This window comes from Vipera ursinii, assembly GCF_947247035.1.
Source record: "Vipera ursinii genome assembly, chromosome: 1".
Lineage (NCBI taxonomy): Eukaryota > Metazoa > Chordata > Lepidosauria > Squamata > Viperidae > Vipera > Vipera ursinii.
In genome coordinates this window covers 92,976,367-92,993,861 of record NC_139512.1, presented here as the reverse complement: position 1 = coordinate 92,993,861, position 17,495 = coordinate 92,976,367, and the positions used below count along the sequence as shown (strand labels likewise).

General features: G+C 34.8%; 1 protein-coding gene across 1 annotated transcript in view; it reads left to right on the top strand.

The window, feature by feature from the left end:
* The window catches only part of DCDC1 (doublecortin domain containing 1), a gene marked incomplete at both ends in the record, with an annotated part of 271,836 nt that extends 257,695 nt beyond the window's left edge, over positions 1 to 14,141 (top strand). Inside the window, 7 exons of the mRNA XM_083357546.1 lie at positions 3,820 to 3,951; positions 5,293 to 5,394; positions 5,841 to 5,977; positions 7,479 to 7,658; positions 9,707 to 9,857; positions 10,235 to 10,344; positions 14,079 to 14,141. Of these exons, the coding sequence (XP_083213672.1) occupies positions 3,820 to 3,951; positions 5,293 to 5,394; positions 5,841 to 5,977; positions 7,479 to 7,658; positions 9,707 to 9,857; positions 10,235 to 10,344; positions 14,079 to 14,141 (875 nt within the window). The remainder of the gene's footprint in view (positions 1 to 3,819; positions 3,952 to 5,292; positions 5,395 to 5,840; positions 5,978 to 7,478; positions 7,659 to 9,706; positions 9,858 to 10,234; positions 10,345 to 14,078) is intronic.
* Positions 14,142 to 17,495: the final 3,354 nt, after the last annotated feature.

Here is a 17,495-nt window from a genome sequence, read left to right as displayed (position 1 = left end):
GCTCTTTACCTGCTGAGCCCTGTTAAAGAATCCTCTAGAGCAGGGGTGTCAAACTTGCAACGTCACATGACGTGTTGTGATGTATCGTGACTTTTTTGCCATTGCCGGCAATGGGCTGGGCATGGTTTCACTATGATGCATCCGGCCCGCGGCTTGGCAGTTTGACACTCCTGCCTCTAGAGCAAAATGATATTGGTGTGGGGGGTGGGTGGCTTTGATGTTTTATTTACTCTGATTTTATTTTGTTGGTTTAAGCAAATAATTCATTTAACTCCATATTCTGTATACGCTGGTGGTCAATCACATGCATTCATAAAGCTCATAAAGACAGATTGGAGAAGTCAAAGATGTTGTAGTCTTTTTTCATGGAAAATATTATAGACCTCTAACCATTTTGAGCGACCTTTTCTGTACCTTCTCCACTTCTTTGCAGTTACATCATTTTTGAAATGTGGTGGCATTACTCAACTGGTAGTTTTATTTTAAATTCCCTTCCTAATTATCCTGAGCATAGAATTTGCCCTTTTATAACAGCTACATTACTGAACTGTCCACAAAAATGCCAAGATTCTTTTTTGAACCAGTTCAGGTCTTGTGAATGTTTATGTGAAGTTCTGCTTGTTTTGTACCAAAGCACATCCTCTGGCATTATCTTTATTGAAAGTGATTTGCCATTTGAAACCCACTTAGTGATTATTTTGGAGGTCTTTGCAATCCATTTTAAAAATTGTATTACCTTGACAAATTTGATGACATCATAAATTGGAACACCTTACCCCTAAATCCAGATTGTTTATTAATCAATTAAATCTATCACTCTTTTTACTTAATCTGTGGTGCACTTTGCTTTAAATATCTCTCCTGTTTAAAAATTATTGAATTATTCATCTTTTTTTCTTAATCATTAGCCAGTTACCAGTCCATGACATGACAAGTGCTTGTCCTCTAAGTTGATTTTAAAAAATGGTGAGGTAGTTTGTGAAAACCTTTTTGAAGTAGAGATTTTAGATTAAAAAAATGTGGAAGATTACTGAAACAAAATGTATATCAACATCTAGCTCAAGAATTTCAAATAATACTCCAAGTTCATTCCATCTCTGAAAATCTTACTGTTTATTAGATACACTGCATAGTAACATCGAAGCAAAACTAAATCTGAGGTTCCAACAACAAATCATAGACTTAATCATTTTCCCAGCCAAACCCCAAGAGTGTTATATAGTCCATATAACAAGTTCACTTTTTTATGGGAAACGTCTGCTTCAAATCCACACCTGTTATGGTGTCCTTCAAAAGGCTTCAGGCTCTCACAGTCTTCAACAGTATCTTGAAGTTTTGTTTCTCCATCTAACCCACTCGAAAGTAACACCTCCCCTCCTTATTATAAAGGCAAGTTGAAACGTAGAGGCATGTAGCTGCCAAAGTATTGTCCTTGACAATGTATTGTTGCAGAAATCTTATTAGTATCCTTTCAAAAAGGTATTTGTATGTTTGATCATATTCTTTAATAAAACATTGTACTATTTAACTTAGAGTAGACATTAAAGTAATGGGACATAAATTCCTATGTATCCTAGAACTTGAAGCAACTGTAGTTACATCGATTATTTTCAGATACACTCAGAAACAGATGCTGATTTTAAAAGTAAGTTGCATATTTTTCTTGGAAGCAATTTCACATTTATAATCATCAGATGTATACCATCAGGGCCCAGCTATTTGTTTATTTTTAATTCATCCGTTTCTTACTCTTGCTCCTTCTGTCTGTTCATCGACCCCTTCTTGAAAAAAAGAGCTAAGGCATAGACATCTATCTTATTTTATCAATGAAGACAGAAGCAACAAATAAGGTTTTTCTGCAGTTTTCCTTTCCTCCTTTATGTCAACCAGCACCTTTTTGCACTGCTTTATGTGAGTGTTCTCTTTCTGTTTTTTATACTTGAGTGAGACCACCTTGCTATCATTTTTGCTATACTGCTAGCACTTCTTTAAGCAGACTTAACAAAAGAGCTTTGAGAGCTCTTTATAATAGATTTAACAACAGATTCAATGTCTACAGAGGCCTTTATCTGGACTGACAGCTACTGCTTAATTCAGTTTCTGCAGCACTCCTCAGATTATCAATTCAGACTAATTCCATATCCTCTCATGCAATACATTGATCCTGGAGGTGATACGTTATTCCCATCTAAACAGAATGTTGTTTGGTTCCTATTTTTTTCTGGCCATTTCTATTATGTTAGAACATTTTCTCAACACTCTAGATGTTAACAGGATCTTGGCCATGCATATTGCTGTGGCAGCCTTGACTAATCAAAATGTATTTGGAAGAAGGGCTTTCTGCCGAAGATATTTCTCAGCAATAGCAGTGTGCCAAAGTGGATTCTGTATACACAGAAAACAGTTTCTGCGTATATACAAATATGTAGTTGACAATTTGGAGAACCACAATTACAGATTAACAGCCTGTAGTAGAAGATGAAGATCAGTTAGTTGCTAATATGTATAGATTGTCTGAATACTCTTAATTGTAGGGCAACAGATAAATTCTGAAAAAGAATTACCGTATTCTCTCTCTCTTTCATCTATTGTAGGGAATCATACTTGCAACAAGTATTGAAGTTCACAGTTGCACACTTTATTTTTAATGGAGAAACACACATATTTATAACAATGGACAAAAGCAGCTTTGTTAATTTGTCAAATTCTTGAAACATATCAGTTATTGTAGTTGTTATAATACTCCTAAAAGGGGGTGAAGGGGTGCTGGGAAGTTAAGTGTTTAGCCAAACAAACAATATAACTGGACAATGCTTTAAGGTTCCACTAAAGAGAAATTTCCTGACAGTGAGAACAATTAAGCGGAATGAATGTTCCAACACTGGAAATTTTTAAGAAGAGACTGGGCAGTCATTTGTCTGAAATGGTATAGGGTTTCCTGCCTGAGCATGGGGTTGGACTAGAAGACCTCCAAGGTCCCTTCCAACTCGGTTTTCTGTTCTGTTCTTTGCTTGGACAATGCTGAAGCACTCTGTGAAGGTGCTTAGAATGAAATATTGCAACCTACTGCAATGAAATAGTGCAAGAAGCTTATTGGATGAGAAGCGAAACATTTTCTTCTTCCTCAAGGGAAAAAATAGTCCAGTTGCCTTTTGAAGAAAAAAAAAGCACTTGAGCTAATCAGGGTCGAACTACTAGCTGTGGGTGAGTTAGCCTGCAATACTGCATTCTAACTACTGCACCACCAGAACTCCTAATTCCTTAGCAAAAAAAAATTGGTGTTTAAATGCCTAGTTTTGTTGGAAACTCAGTATATTTCTGAGTGTATATGTTTAGTGCCAAAATGGCATGGTCATAGACAACCAGAATTTGATATGCTCATCCCAGATAGGCAGACTTTGGGTGCCCCATGTGCTTATGAGAAGAAAGGGATGGGTTCCTAAAGTAGTTCTTTGCCATGGTAGCCCTCACATCATAGGATAGTCTCCCCACCTCCACAGATTCATACTGCTCCCACATTGGAATATTTTGTGAAGACTTTGAAGATGGAACTCTTCCTCTGGATATTTGACGCCTAATAATTTTATTAATAATTTGGGTTACTGCCATGGATTTGGTAGTACATTTTACCTATTTATTTATGTTTTTTTAATTTTGGTATGTGGCTATACATTGCAAAACTCTGAAAGTCAACTTGATGCCAGCAGTAAATAAATTCAATAATATAATAAGTATAGAATTAGAAAATTGCACACTTTAAGAAAACTGTAAAATAAAACTGAATTCTCATGAAATATTTCCTTCTCTCCTTACACCAAGATAAGAATAAGAACATCAACTTTACATCATCAGCGATAACATCAGATATTGATCATTTGGTGCTCAGCAACATTCTTAAAAATCCAGTTGAGGTCTGGGTTTCCAGTGGAGAACCTTTTCTACCTTTGGATAGTAAGTCATTAAACAAAAAAGGAAATGTTATAAGAGCTTGACATTTCTATCTGTTTTCCTCTAAATGGCTGATATCCTGCCCTTCAAATTACACATTCATTTTCATAATTCAGTGAAGAACGTAAATGTCCAAAAATATAAATTTGTATATAATTCATCTCTAGAGTATAGAAACAAAATACTAAATATACTTTGCAAAATAATAGATTATTATCAATGGACAAATTACAGAGTATTTTTATTTATTTTTCTCATCTCATTCCTGACCATTCTTCAACTATTTACCACATTTATTCAATAGATGGAAGATGAGTGTGGATTTAAGACAAATCCCATACAAAAAAGGAACTTAGGCAGAAAAAACAATTATGAAAAACAAAAGTTAGGTTGCTATCCAGCTTCTCTACCTTGCTCACAAGGAATGCTAAATCTCAGTTGAAGATTTTCTTAATTATGTATCTGTGATATGAATAAATAGCATTTTATGTAGTATATGCACATACATACTGTATATGTACACATGAACAAACTCGTGTATACATACAGATACATGTACATCATACACAGTCAAGAAGTATCACAAAAAGGCAGAGCTTAGACAAAAAGATATTATTAAATTCATAAGTAGTAATTCAACTTAATTAGCTATTCACACAAAAACTATCAACTATTGTGTTATAGGGATGCGGTGGCTCAGTGGGTTAGGACGCTGAACTTGTTGATCAGAAGATCGGCAGTTTGGCAGGTCGAATCCCGAGTGCCGCGTAGCAGAGTGAGCACCTGTTACTCGTCCCAGCTTCTGCCAACCTAGCAGTTCGAAAGCACATAAAAATGCAAGTAGAAAAATAGGGAACACTGCGGTGCGAAGGTAACAGCATTCTGTGCGCCTTGGCGTCTAGTCATGCTGGCCACATGACCACAGAGACGTCTTCGGACAAACGCTGGCTCTTTGGCTTTGAAACGGAGATGAGCACCGGCCCCAAGAGTTAGAAACGACTAGCACGCATGTGCGGGGGAAACTTTACCTTTACCTTTTTATTGTCTTATATGTATGCTGAAATATACAGACTTGGATTCTGCAGAAATCTGAGCTCTGCAAACATAAACCTATAAATTCTGATTCTTTAGGATTTAACCAGTATTACTGTAAGCTGTAAATGTGTCCTGCTATAATGGAACATGTAAATTGCTTTGGACACTAGGAAAGATAACTTTCCCTCCCTTGTTTTTATACATATGTGTGTATGTGAAAGATCCAATTATCTTTCCAGACCTTTAGACACAAAATCATTTTTTGGGGGAAAAACTGTACCAAAAACTGTATATTTTTTTTTATTACAGCTTTGCAAAACACAGAAAGGCAAACAAAACAGAAATGGCTAGAAAAAGATAAAATTCTGGCAGACCTTAATGCAATGAAACACAAAATGAGACAACTGCAAGGTCAGTAGAGTGAAAATTGTTTTCATTGTAATTACATTATTTTTAAAAGTATAATATTAACATGAGACAACAACTTTTAATATTAGTTCACGTAACAAAAACTGACATACTTTGTTATAAAGATACCAATGTTCTCAGTTTATGGTATTATATTAACATTATTGAAAACACATCCTTCCTACTATTACACAAGGACTATCCAGCATGACTGGTATGCAAGGTTTTTTAACTAATAATTTTTGAGCTCCAGATCTCAGAGAAAATATGGATCTCAAAATTGCAACCACAGATCTTACAAAGAACAGCGTTAGATTTTATTAAGGAATAATACAATGCAATCACATTAATGTGAAAATAGTAATTATTGGATTATTGTCGTTTGCTCCACTGAATTAAAATTCTTCCTCATTTTTTAAAAAAGTATTCTAAAACAATTCTTATTTTAGGTCGTCGTATAACAAAATATAAAGCTGCTGATTTGGTGCCCACTAAGAGCCCTTTCCAGCCTGTGGTAGTAGAAGGAGGCTGGACAGAAGAAACTCAAGAAGAGATGAAGCTCATGGAAACTATACAACATACAGAGGTGTGAATGTATACTTTGTGCTACCTGTTTCCTGAAAAATTAAATCGTTAGATCTAAATGCTTTAGAAAAATATTTGTGACCTGCTGGCCCAAGAAATTTTCTGAGCTATGACTTCCTTGCCATAGTGAGAGAGAAATATGATTAATTTACATTATGTAAGATTGATCTCGGAAGCAAAATTTATTCTTGTTTCTTGTTTCTTATCTAAACATTTTAGCTACATGTTTCACATTCCCTTAACCAACATATTATTCTTGAGAAAAAGGAATGTGGTAGTCCCTCCCCTGAGACTGCAGTTTTCTCATCTTGGAATAAATTTTAGTTTATAAATGGAAGCACTATGTTTCAAACAACTATTTTCATTAAATTGTTAATAAATAATCACTATGGAGGAATTGGGAAAAGAGCTGTACAGTATGTTGTATTTTTAGAAGCACTCTGAAGTACAGAAATATAAATATAACTTCTTATAAACTCTGTTTAATAAGAATCTTTTGGGTGAATAAGCATATTTGAAAGTTGTGGGTGGTCTCACAAAATGATTGCATGAAGGAGGGGAGGCTGTCATTGTGGGCATGACCAATTACCAAACATGAGTTGCTCCTTGTCATATTTCCTTGTTCCCAGGCAGTTCTTGCCAAATAAGGGGACATATATCAAAACAGAAGGTTATGCTACATACTGCCCTCCCTCTCACTTCCAAGTGGGAGAGGTCTGAAGATGAGGATCCAGATCTTGTTGAGATTTCAGATTCACAAGAGTTTAATGGTCTAAGTCATGTAAAAATTAGCCTGCTAATAATCTCTAATCAACTGTACAAATACATAGTATCAAAGTAACATAATGTTTTATGTATGTCTTATAGCAATATAAAACATTTTTTTAAAAATCAGAAAGAATGGAAGGTATTACAGTCCAGAACCTTGCATAACCCCCAAATGTGGCTGTTCAGACACTCCCTAGATGCTCTAAAGAATGTATAGGACAGCTTTAATGAGCCATTGTTTACTGGAACTACCAAATGTGCATATCATATAAGCTTCCATACTTTGATGTTTGTGGGAGAGCAAGAGTGATATACATAATGCATACATAAGTTGTGGTGTCATGATGAAAACCCCACCCTTTCTGTATTCGCGTTGCATTGTTGCAGGCACACATTTTGCCATTTGGATGAAATCCTGGTTTGCTGCAGATGTCATGGCTCCAGTTTTTTTTTCCTCTGGCCCACATTTGCCTTCAGATCTTCACATGGAAGATTCAATTCCTGTTTGGCTTCAGTGAATAAAAAGTGTTCAGGACAACCTTATACCCAAAAATTGAGATAATGCTTTAAATCGTTCTTGCTTAAATAGAAGGATAAATATCCGTGTTCATAATTCTAATGTAACATATTTTTGTTGCATTACCTACATTTTGTGTAGCTTTGCAAAATATAAACCACCGTACAGAGTCAACCATTGATTCTAATGCCATGACTTTGATTGTGTTTCACACTAGATGCACCTTTCAGAGCTTCAAGCACTACAGTTCCAAAGAAGTTCACCCTTTTCTCCTAAATTACTTGCAAAAAATGACAAGTGTCTCTACAAGCAGCCCACAACCAAAAGAGTCTGGGCTTACCCAAACGGAAATATACCTGACAAGGGAGCATATGTGTGGGGAAAATCTATGACAGAGGTAAAGCAGGAAACCTTTACTTTAAATGAATAAAGTAAGGAAATAAATATTGGTGATTGCTCCTTTAAATAAAATGTCAAACAACAACAACAACAAAAAACATCTTCACTGCTACACCATAGTAGTGAATATACATCAATTGCTTACAAGATAACTCTATCATGTTCACTATATCACTGTGTTTCTTTTGCTTAAAACAAAGGTTGGAGATAGACGGTGGATGCTTAACAACCAATCTTCACTATTGATCATGCTGGCTAGACACTGAGAGATGCATTTCATCAACTTATAAAATTTCTGTGATGATTTCTGTGCTTATACAATTGTACAGGTAGTCCTCAACATACAACCAGTTGGTGAGCAAACATTCAAAGTTGCAATGGCACTGGAAAAATTGGTGTATGACCGAACGTCTATGGAGATTCTCAATCATCCAGATCATGGTTGTTCCAAAGCACCTTTGGATGACTTATGACCATTTTTCAGACTTACAATTATTGCAGCATCCCCATGGTCACATGATTAAAATTCAGATGCTTGGCAACTAGCATGTATTTATGATGGTTGCTGTTTCCCAGGATCATGTGATTGCCTTTTTGATTGCCAGGGTTATGTGATTCCCTAGCAAAGTCAATGGGGAAGCCTTCCCCAAAATCAGTGGGGAAGCCAGATTCACTTTACGTGTCACTAACTTAACTGCAATGATTCACTTAACAACTGTGGTAAGAAAGGTCATAAAAGGGGGCAAAACTCAATTGTTTTGCTTAACAGTGGCAATTTTGGGGTCAGTTGTAGTCATAAGTCGAGGACTACTTGTACAACCTGTTGTATAAGTTGTGTAATTGTAGGCAAAAATTGGATAATTTTTGTACTTGTGGACTACATACTGTACTTGAAGTTATTCTGTGTCAATTTAGATAATTTTGTGTATTTCTTACATTCCTCACATGTATAGAATCTGATTTCCCCTTAAGACAGAAATAATTTTTAAAAAATCGAACACTTGATCAGCCTTTGATCATTTTGTATGAACAAAAGAGTAGTTTAAAGGGAATTAGGAGTAACAAATTAATTTTGATTGTGAAGAATTCCAGGTTAGTTGTTCCTTGCAGTATAAATGTCATGGCATGAGATTCTGACAGTAGACATGGAAGCTTTAATGAATTGCAAACAAGTACTGTTTGCACTTCTATATTTTAATCTGAAGCACTGCGTGGTCCTAAAGTAAACAAACAAACGCACATATACACACTGATATGTATAGACATAAATGCTTATATTCTCATTTCTTTTTGATGTAAGCAAAAGCACTGGTGTCAGAAGCATCAAGGCACTTTTGGGTTGAAAGGACTAGCCGGTGACATCACCATTGCCCGGGGGATACCCAGCTGGCGGCTCCTGACAGGAACTGGAGCAAAGAACAGGAGCTCACTTTACCCCACTTGTGTCTCAAACACGGGCTTGCTAACCTCCAACCCAGCATCCTAACCATGCATGCCATTGTGCCCCTTTAAGTAAAATCATAATCTTATGCAGTGCTTTTTTTGTTAAAAAAAAAAGGTTCTGGAACTCACACACATCATACAACCCTCCTTGCCTATTCTACAAGGTTCCATCCAAAAAAGGTGCCGGAACTCCAATCTGGACGTTCTATGACAAAAAAGCCCTGATCTTATGCAAAGCAAAAGATTAAGAAGTATTAAAGAAAAAATTAAGAGGAGATAAGAGAAAGGAAAACTATCCATGACTAGTGAACACCAACACCATTCATTATATTTCTCCATCCTTGTTTGTGCAAGCAGTCCTCTTTTTTTCTGTCAGGTTTACTATAATGTCCAAGAATAATCTTGACAACTTTATACCAATGTATTTGTTTTTAACTTAGTTGTTAAGTTATGGCTGGGAAAAAAATCTCCAATTGTGTAACTAATTCCATATAAATGTTTTACAGCTAGGGTGTCTCTGCTTTGGCTGATAATTTGAAAACTGTAACTTCTGACTTACTGTCAAAGAGACTTCTGAATAGTAATGCAGTTTTAATATTTCAGCTACTTGACAGTTGTACAACTCATCTGAAAATGTCTCAGCCTGCAAAAATATTATACACACCTGATGGACACCAGCTGCAATCATGGGAAGAAATAGAAAGAGACATGATTGTTTGTGTTTCCACAGGACATGCCTTTATGAGCCAAAAAGGTAGTTTACTTAAATGTTAAAAGGACCTTTGGAATTACTTAGCAATTTTCTACATAATTAAAGTGTCATAACCATGAGATCGCTTGTAATTTTTAAACATGGGTTTGCATATCATATTTATGGGCAGGAATACTGCGCATAATGAGGTTTTTCTTCTTCTTCTGATCTAAGAGCCATGTCTGAATGTGGTTTGGCTTCTGGAAGTTTAAGCGGAAGGTTTCTGAATAATGCTCAAGTTTACAGGAGACAAACAAATATAGTTATAACTATATAAAACAACCTTAAATTAAAATTAACTATACTTTTTCATGTTTTAAGACATAATTAGAGAAATCAGTTTCATTCTTGATATATATATGAATATATTATTTTTTCAGCTGTAAACCATGAAATAGAAATTAGAGCTCATTATGCAAGAATTCGGAAGCAGCAAGGTCCGGAATCTACCAACATTGTTGTCTCACCATCAACAAGAGTTATAGACAAGGTTGTATCACATACAATTTTATGTGATTGTGTCATGTACAATTGTATAACAGTAATAATAATAATAATAATAATAATAATAATAATAATAATAATAATAATAATAATAATATAACAACAATAACAATAACAATAATAATAAAAAAGTTGGAAGGGACATCTAGTCCAACCCCCTGCTCAGGCATATATTTTTATAGCATATATTATATGCTATATCATTAGTAATACATTATTTTTTTCCTGCTGCTCTTGTGAGGTAAGATTTAACTGAGTTAGATGGCTTCTGTTAGGGCTCAGAATCCACAGCCATCATTATGACAAGGAAACTTTTACTAAGAGCATTTCAGATTCAAATGTACCCTAACTTAATTCAGTATAAAATTGATTTAACCAAGGAACGCCTGGTGGTGGGGCTCCAAAGAAGATCCTTTTTTGCCATGGACCTTGTCCTCTGGAACATCATCTCATCTGAGATTACATTGACTCCCATCCTGCTGACCTTCTGTAAGGCTTTGAAGACCTATCCCTGTGCCCGAGCCTGGGGCCCCAGTGGGGCCATGCTATGATTCACCAGCTGTTTAATATTTTATTTCTTATTTTATCTGAGTATTTTATATATTTTTTTAATGTTGTGAGCTGCATAGTATCAGGTACTTGAGATGTGTGGCCGTATCAACTGAATAAATAAACGAAATGAATTTCCTTAAATTACTTTTATAATTCCTTCAGTAATATTTAACAATATGTAACACACTGAAATATGAGGGGATATGAGCTAGAGTCATTTCTGGATCCAGGCTTTTTGCAATTACCCATGGAAGCTGGCTTCAGGTGCTTTAAAAATAAATGGAAGTGTAAGAACCAGCACCAGAGCACAAAATCTATTTGTGCTCTGAAATTTTATTGGAATTATTTACTCCAGATTTTTTTTTCAATAAAGGCAATATTTAGTTGTGGACAATGCCTCACTAAAATGGTTTGAGTAGCTATACATTGTGCATCTGCATGAACATCCAATATATTTTCCATGTTAATCATGTGCCTGTGATATATGCTGACTATTTCCACATTTCTCACTGTCCATATGCCGCTGCAACTGTTTTGTTGAACCAAGAGACCAGTTAGATTAAATGCCTATACTGTGTGCATAAATTTAGAAGCAGGGAAAGCTTATTTATACTGAATATCCCATTAATTCTCCTGCTTGCCTCCCGTTGTAGAAAAGCCATAAAAGAAGCATCGCTTAGAACAGTTGCTGCAGGCAGCTCTGTGATGGCCTGATTAAAGATTCCCATTATGTGTTTTGGGTGAGAGGGAAATCTCAGCAGGAGTGATTCAGCAGTAGAAACTTAATTTCGAGAATACCTTTAAGACATGCTTGCGTATGTGTATGTGTGCGCACACACACACACACTCTCTCTCTCTCTGTCTCACACACACACACACACACACACACACAGAGATGATAGTAAATATAACTTCAGTCACTAACGAAATCAGAAGAGACGTTTAAAGTTAACTGTTTGTAATCCGATTCTAGGAGATAGCAGGTTCATCAATGTATTTAGTTTGGTTCTTATTTTAAAAGAAAACTGATTATAAAGATAGAAACTCTTTGGACACAAAGAAAAATCTCAGTTATTTGCTGTAACTAATTTATAACAGATTTACAGTTAGTAACCTATGATTAACAGAAAAATATTTTCAAATCTTTATTTATTTGTATTGCACCTTCATTATTTTTACAAATAATTCAAACCTTCTTTCCCCCATTTTCCCTATAACAACAGCCTTGTAAGGATTAGAGTTCAGAGAGAGAGAGAGGGCCCAAAATCACCCAGCTGGCTTTCATGCTAAGGTGGGACTTGAACTCACAATCTCCCACTTTCTAGCCTGGTGCCTTAACCACTGGACCAAACTGGCTCTTACTTTTTAAAATGTTTATTCATTTCCTTCTTTGTAGTTAACTCTCACCCAAAAGTTAAATAATCTTTTGTCATAACTCTAAACAGTATAAAATATATCTGAGCTTCAGTCTATAGCAGGGGTGTCAAACTGCCGGCCCACGGACTGGACGCGTCATGTAGAAGCCGTGCCCATTTGCTGGCAATGGCAAAACAGTCCTGATACGTCGCGCGACGGCACTTGATGTCACGAGTTTGACATGTCTGGTCTATAATATTCTTGCCTGAAAGGCATGTTACACTTGCTTTTCCAAAGGCTGAATAGTTTATCAATCACATAATCTAAATAATTTAAATAGTTAGATAAGGGGCCAATTCAATGGTTTTGCTGCTCTGTGAGTCTTAAATAAATATATTTTAGGATATCCTAACAGATATGAATGATGACTGATTCATAGAACCATTTTATATTCATTTTTTAAAAGCTCTGATAAATATTGGTAAAACAAATCTAACTCTTTGAAAAATCTTGTAGGGGCAAATGAAGCATGAGTTTAATATTAAAAATTTGTGATATTTACATCACTGCTATATACACTTCTAACAAATTTGTTCAATTCCAAGATTATCTTGGAATTTAAAACTGGATTCTTTGACATTCAATTTACTTCGGAGGAGACATACTAGAGTTGTAGGTAAAGTTAAAGCTACAGTTCAGATTAGTGCTGTCAAATATATTGAATATCTATTTTTAATGTTGCCCATAATTATGGGAAAAAACCCTTCTTTCTTTTGTATTTGTGTATGTGTGCCTTTTGGTCATTGTTGTCTTTTAGTGACTGGACAGTCCTTGCGATATTCTTGGGAAGAATTTTGAAGTTGTTTGTCATTAGAAAGTTTCCTTCTAGTAGTCATCTAGTTATCTCCTTGTACAAAGTGATTTGAAAAACTTTAAGATCCCTTCTCACCATTGTTTTAAAATTCTAGCAGAAATCTTGCTCATATTTAATTCTTCTTCCCTTTTGAAATATTTTGTCTTTCTCTAGGAACTCTAGCAATTAAGCTGTTGTGTAAAAATTACTAATAAAACAAATGAAAAGGGAATGGATTCATACTTTAGAGCTGAGATATCTTTACCTGTCAGCTTCTCCAGTATCTTCTTGATTAGAGAAGGATGGATCAGGGAAAACAAATGGTTTTAAAACCAGAAAGAAATTTGAGAATAGCAAAGCTTTGTCTATTTAAACAGTCCAAGGTAGCTTGGACTCCTTATATCTATTTCCCTTTTGCCCAAATAACAGGTTGAATTGTGAGGTGTTAGGCTTTTTGGTTATGTTTCTTACCACAGAGTAAGAAGCACATACTCTGCGCTCAAGACAAATTGTGAAATAGCCAGTATTAAAAACTGAAGCTTCCAATGGTTACTAACCTAATTGCGTGCAATTTATGATATATTTATTATTGTAACTATCAGATACAAACTGGGGTTTATAAAATGGTTTGAGAACATCAAGTTTCTTTTTTTAAATAAAAAATAATTTATTGTACTTTGTAAGTTACATTAAGGACTTTTTCAGAGAAAAAGGGCAACATCTTTGAAATAAACAAAATATAGTTTTTTCCCATAAACCTTTTAAATATCTTTCCTACATAAATTTGATTTGAGATACATTTTGTCCAAAAAAAAGTTAGAAAAAAATAAGGAAAAACTTAAGTTAGGCAAAAAATTGGTTTGAATATTTTGATTTTGAAGTCTTAACAAAATCATGAATATATGAAATAATTTAAAAATGCAATAATATTAATTATTTCTACATATTTTTATACACAGTTCAACATGAATAGCACTCTTTTGGCTCTTACTGGCACACCTCATGAAGATGTCAATGACTAGGTAAGTGTTTTCCTGAAGTTAAAAAATGAGAAAGAAAGCTAGTCTTTCTAACTCATTTTAGCAAAGGATCATGGACAAAAACACAAATAAAGGACCCTACGGGGAGAGAGAATTCACTAAGCAAAAAAGTATCATTTCCCTTCCCACAGAACATACCATAAAATGGGGAAAGTCTATAATTTTTGTCATTAAATCAAAAATGAATGTTTCTAGGAGAGAAACATTCTCTCCTAGAATGTTTTTCCTACTGCATCCTTTATTCTGCAGCTAATTGGACTTATTTTGTCATATGGATATTAGCTACATATTTATTTGATACAATATAGAGCAGACATGTCAAACCCGCGACGTCACGTGACATCGTGCAACGTATTGGGATGATTTTGCCATTGCCGGCAATGGGGTGGGCGCGGCTTCCACATGATGCATCCAGCCCACAGGCCAGCAGTTTGACATCCCTGATATAGAGAAGCAAGATACCATTAACTCCTCTTCCTTCCTAGCAATTTATGGTATTTTCTAGCATCATCCAGCAGTTTAAGGCCTGTCTGCATTACTGTTTTATTGGCACAACAATAGTTGAACAAATCTAGAAGATGCTAAAAATCACTAGCAAGGAGATGGCTTTAAATTAATCAACAACTGTAAATCGTATAGAAATGGGATAGAACTGTCAGGTACTATGTCAAATATTGTTTGTCTATAAGAAAGCCATATCTCAAACTTTGTTGAATGCCAACTATGACTACATGTTGCCTATCAAGACCACCAGCACATATTGCCTGTAAAATGCTTTAAAATGTTGCAGTAGAATATCTAATGATATTAGATATTAGATGAAGTCCTGGCTCTTTGAGCTTTCCAGCCAGGACTGAGAATTTTAATTTTAATTTTATTTTAATTGGGTTTTAATTGGAGTTTAATAGGGGTTTTATACTTTATTCAAGGACTAAATTTAATTATTTTAATTGTTCTTAACTTTTGTAATTTGTATTGTTATTTTAAATACCTTGTGAACCGCCCTGAGTCCTACGGGAGAAGGGCGGTATATAAGTCCAATAAACATAAACATAAACATAAACATTTCATTAGAACATCTATCCAATCAGACCAAAAAAATCATTTAACCTCGAAGCTTCTCTCCATTAATGGCTTCCAGGTGTTCCAGGAAATGAAAAAGCAGGGAAGAAAGACAAATGCTTTCTCTCTGTGTTTGCCTTTAATCTGTATTCAAAAGCATATGCTTCTGAAGATTGAGTCTCCTTCTACACATCAAGACTAGTAATCACTAGTGATATTTTTTTATGAATGTGCCTAACCCATTTTAAAGCTATGTTTTCTGGGAAATAAATTCTATTCAGTTTAGTGAAGCATGTTCCCATGGAAGTGAAAAGGACTGTAGCTGAAGTAAATATATGTTTATTACATTCCATCTGTCAGACTCAGATATACCAACCATGATGTGAAGTTTCAAATGCTGCAGTGAAAGCTGATATTAATGTAAAATATAGATATGTAGCATACATGGAGAAGATATTTGGATATTATTTTACTTCAAAACTTGTGGGTAAGAAATTTGGAGGAGTGTTTGGAAATAAATGTATTTCAGGTTTTACCTTCTTTCTTGCAGTTTCCTATCATGATAATCTCAAGCTCCATATTATCTCTAGAATGGGAAGGAAGGAAGAATGTCTTCAGTTGAGCTGTGACCAGATTACAATGTGCCTTCATTAATGTGCTAACAGCTAAATATCTAGCAATGTCCTATCCAAAAATTTAAGAATATTGTATATATTGGATTGAACCAAATAGGGTAAAGTAGATATGTATTTTAGATTAAATGCAAAAAAGTTACTAGTAAGGAAGAGGAATAAGTCAATGTTCTAGTAATTCCCATTAGTTTTAATTGCCCATTTTTCATTCTATAATGTTATTGTATATCTTAAAAGGGTTATGCACTGTAGGAATCTTCAGCAATATGTCAGTGAAGGCGTGTGCCTGGGTGCAATGTATCATGATATATAATGCATGGTCAAGAAGAGTGTTTTGAATAAAATGTTTTACTCTGTCCCATAGATGAGCATTTCTCTATCCGTGCTATGAACTCTTGTTTTTCATTAAGTTTAAAACTAATGCATTCATACTTTCTCCAAGAATACTGCAGTTGTGACATGCTTTTGTTTTTAGCTTTCATAGATTAGACATCTTCAGGGATTTTTAAAGTAATTAACAAAACAGAAATAATTTCAAAAATTAAATCTCTAAAATATTATCGCAAATTTATTTTGCCTTTGTAAGAAAAACACATATATTAACATTCTACTGTTTGAATTCCTAACTAATGAAAAATATTTCCTAGCAGTCACTGTTTTCATTCTTTTTACATTCACTTGTTTTGAGGAATTTTCTTCTACTTGAGAATTTTCCACTGAAAATACATTTAGATTGTCTCAAAGCATTTTAAACATGGGATGACATTACTTTGCAGATTACTATTAACTCTATTTAGGCTTTCTTAAGGCCTGTGAGTTCTCCCAATAAAGGAGGAGAATCCAGTAGAAATATGTCAACTCCTTTCACTTCTATCATGCAGTCTATCCCTGCAACTTCTCTGTATGACTTAAAGTTTTGATTTCCAGGATTTTGTGTGCAAAGAGTTTCCACAAATAGTTGAAGGACTCTTCTGCAGATATTTATCCTCTAATGGGGAGGGCAAAATGTTAGCATGACATTCCATATTACTCTTCACATATAGAATGCATATTCATTAAAATTGTCGCAGAAGCAAGCAAAAGTTATTTTGCTGGATTGGATATAATATGTTGTTTCTGATCACTCTTTCCATTTTAATTTGGCTAATATATGGTTAGAGGATCATCAAAGCTGAAAGTCAATCATTTGTAACAGGAGTCAGTAAACAATTCAAAGTTCATTCATTGAACAAAGACAGACTCTGGAACTAAAAGCATAGTCCAAGCTCAATCCTTGGGTCAAAAGCCAAGGTATTAGTAAGAAAAAACTGTAAACAGCAATTCCTTAGGAAGAACCTACAATTATTTAAAGAGTCAGGAATGGAGAACTAGCAGAAAAATGATTAGCAGTTAGGAAGCAGACATCATTTCTCAGATTGACAAAACAGAACATCCAGAACAAAATCCATGTTCCAGTGGAAATATATTAAAATTGTTAACAGAAAACATTCTCATGCATACAACCTTACATTTTGCCATGGCTTACTACAGAAGAGTTCTGGTACTCCAATATACACAGCCTAGCTAGCCTTGGACTCTCTCATTCTTCATGGTGATTTGGCCTCTATATCATACTCAGGCCTAGAGCAGTCAGTCTCGTAAA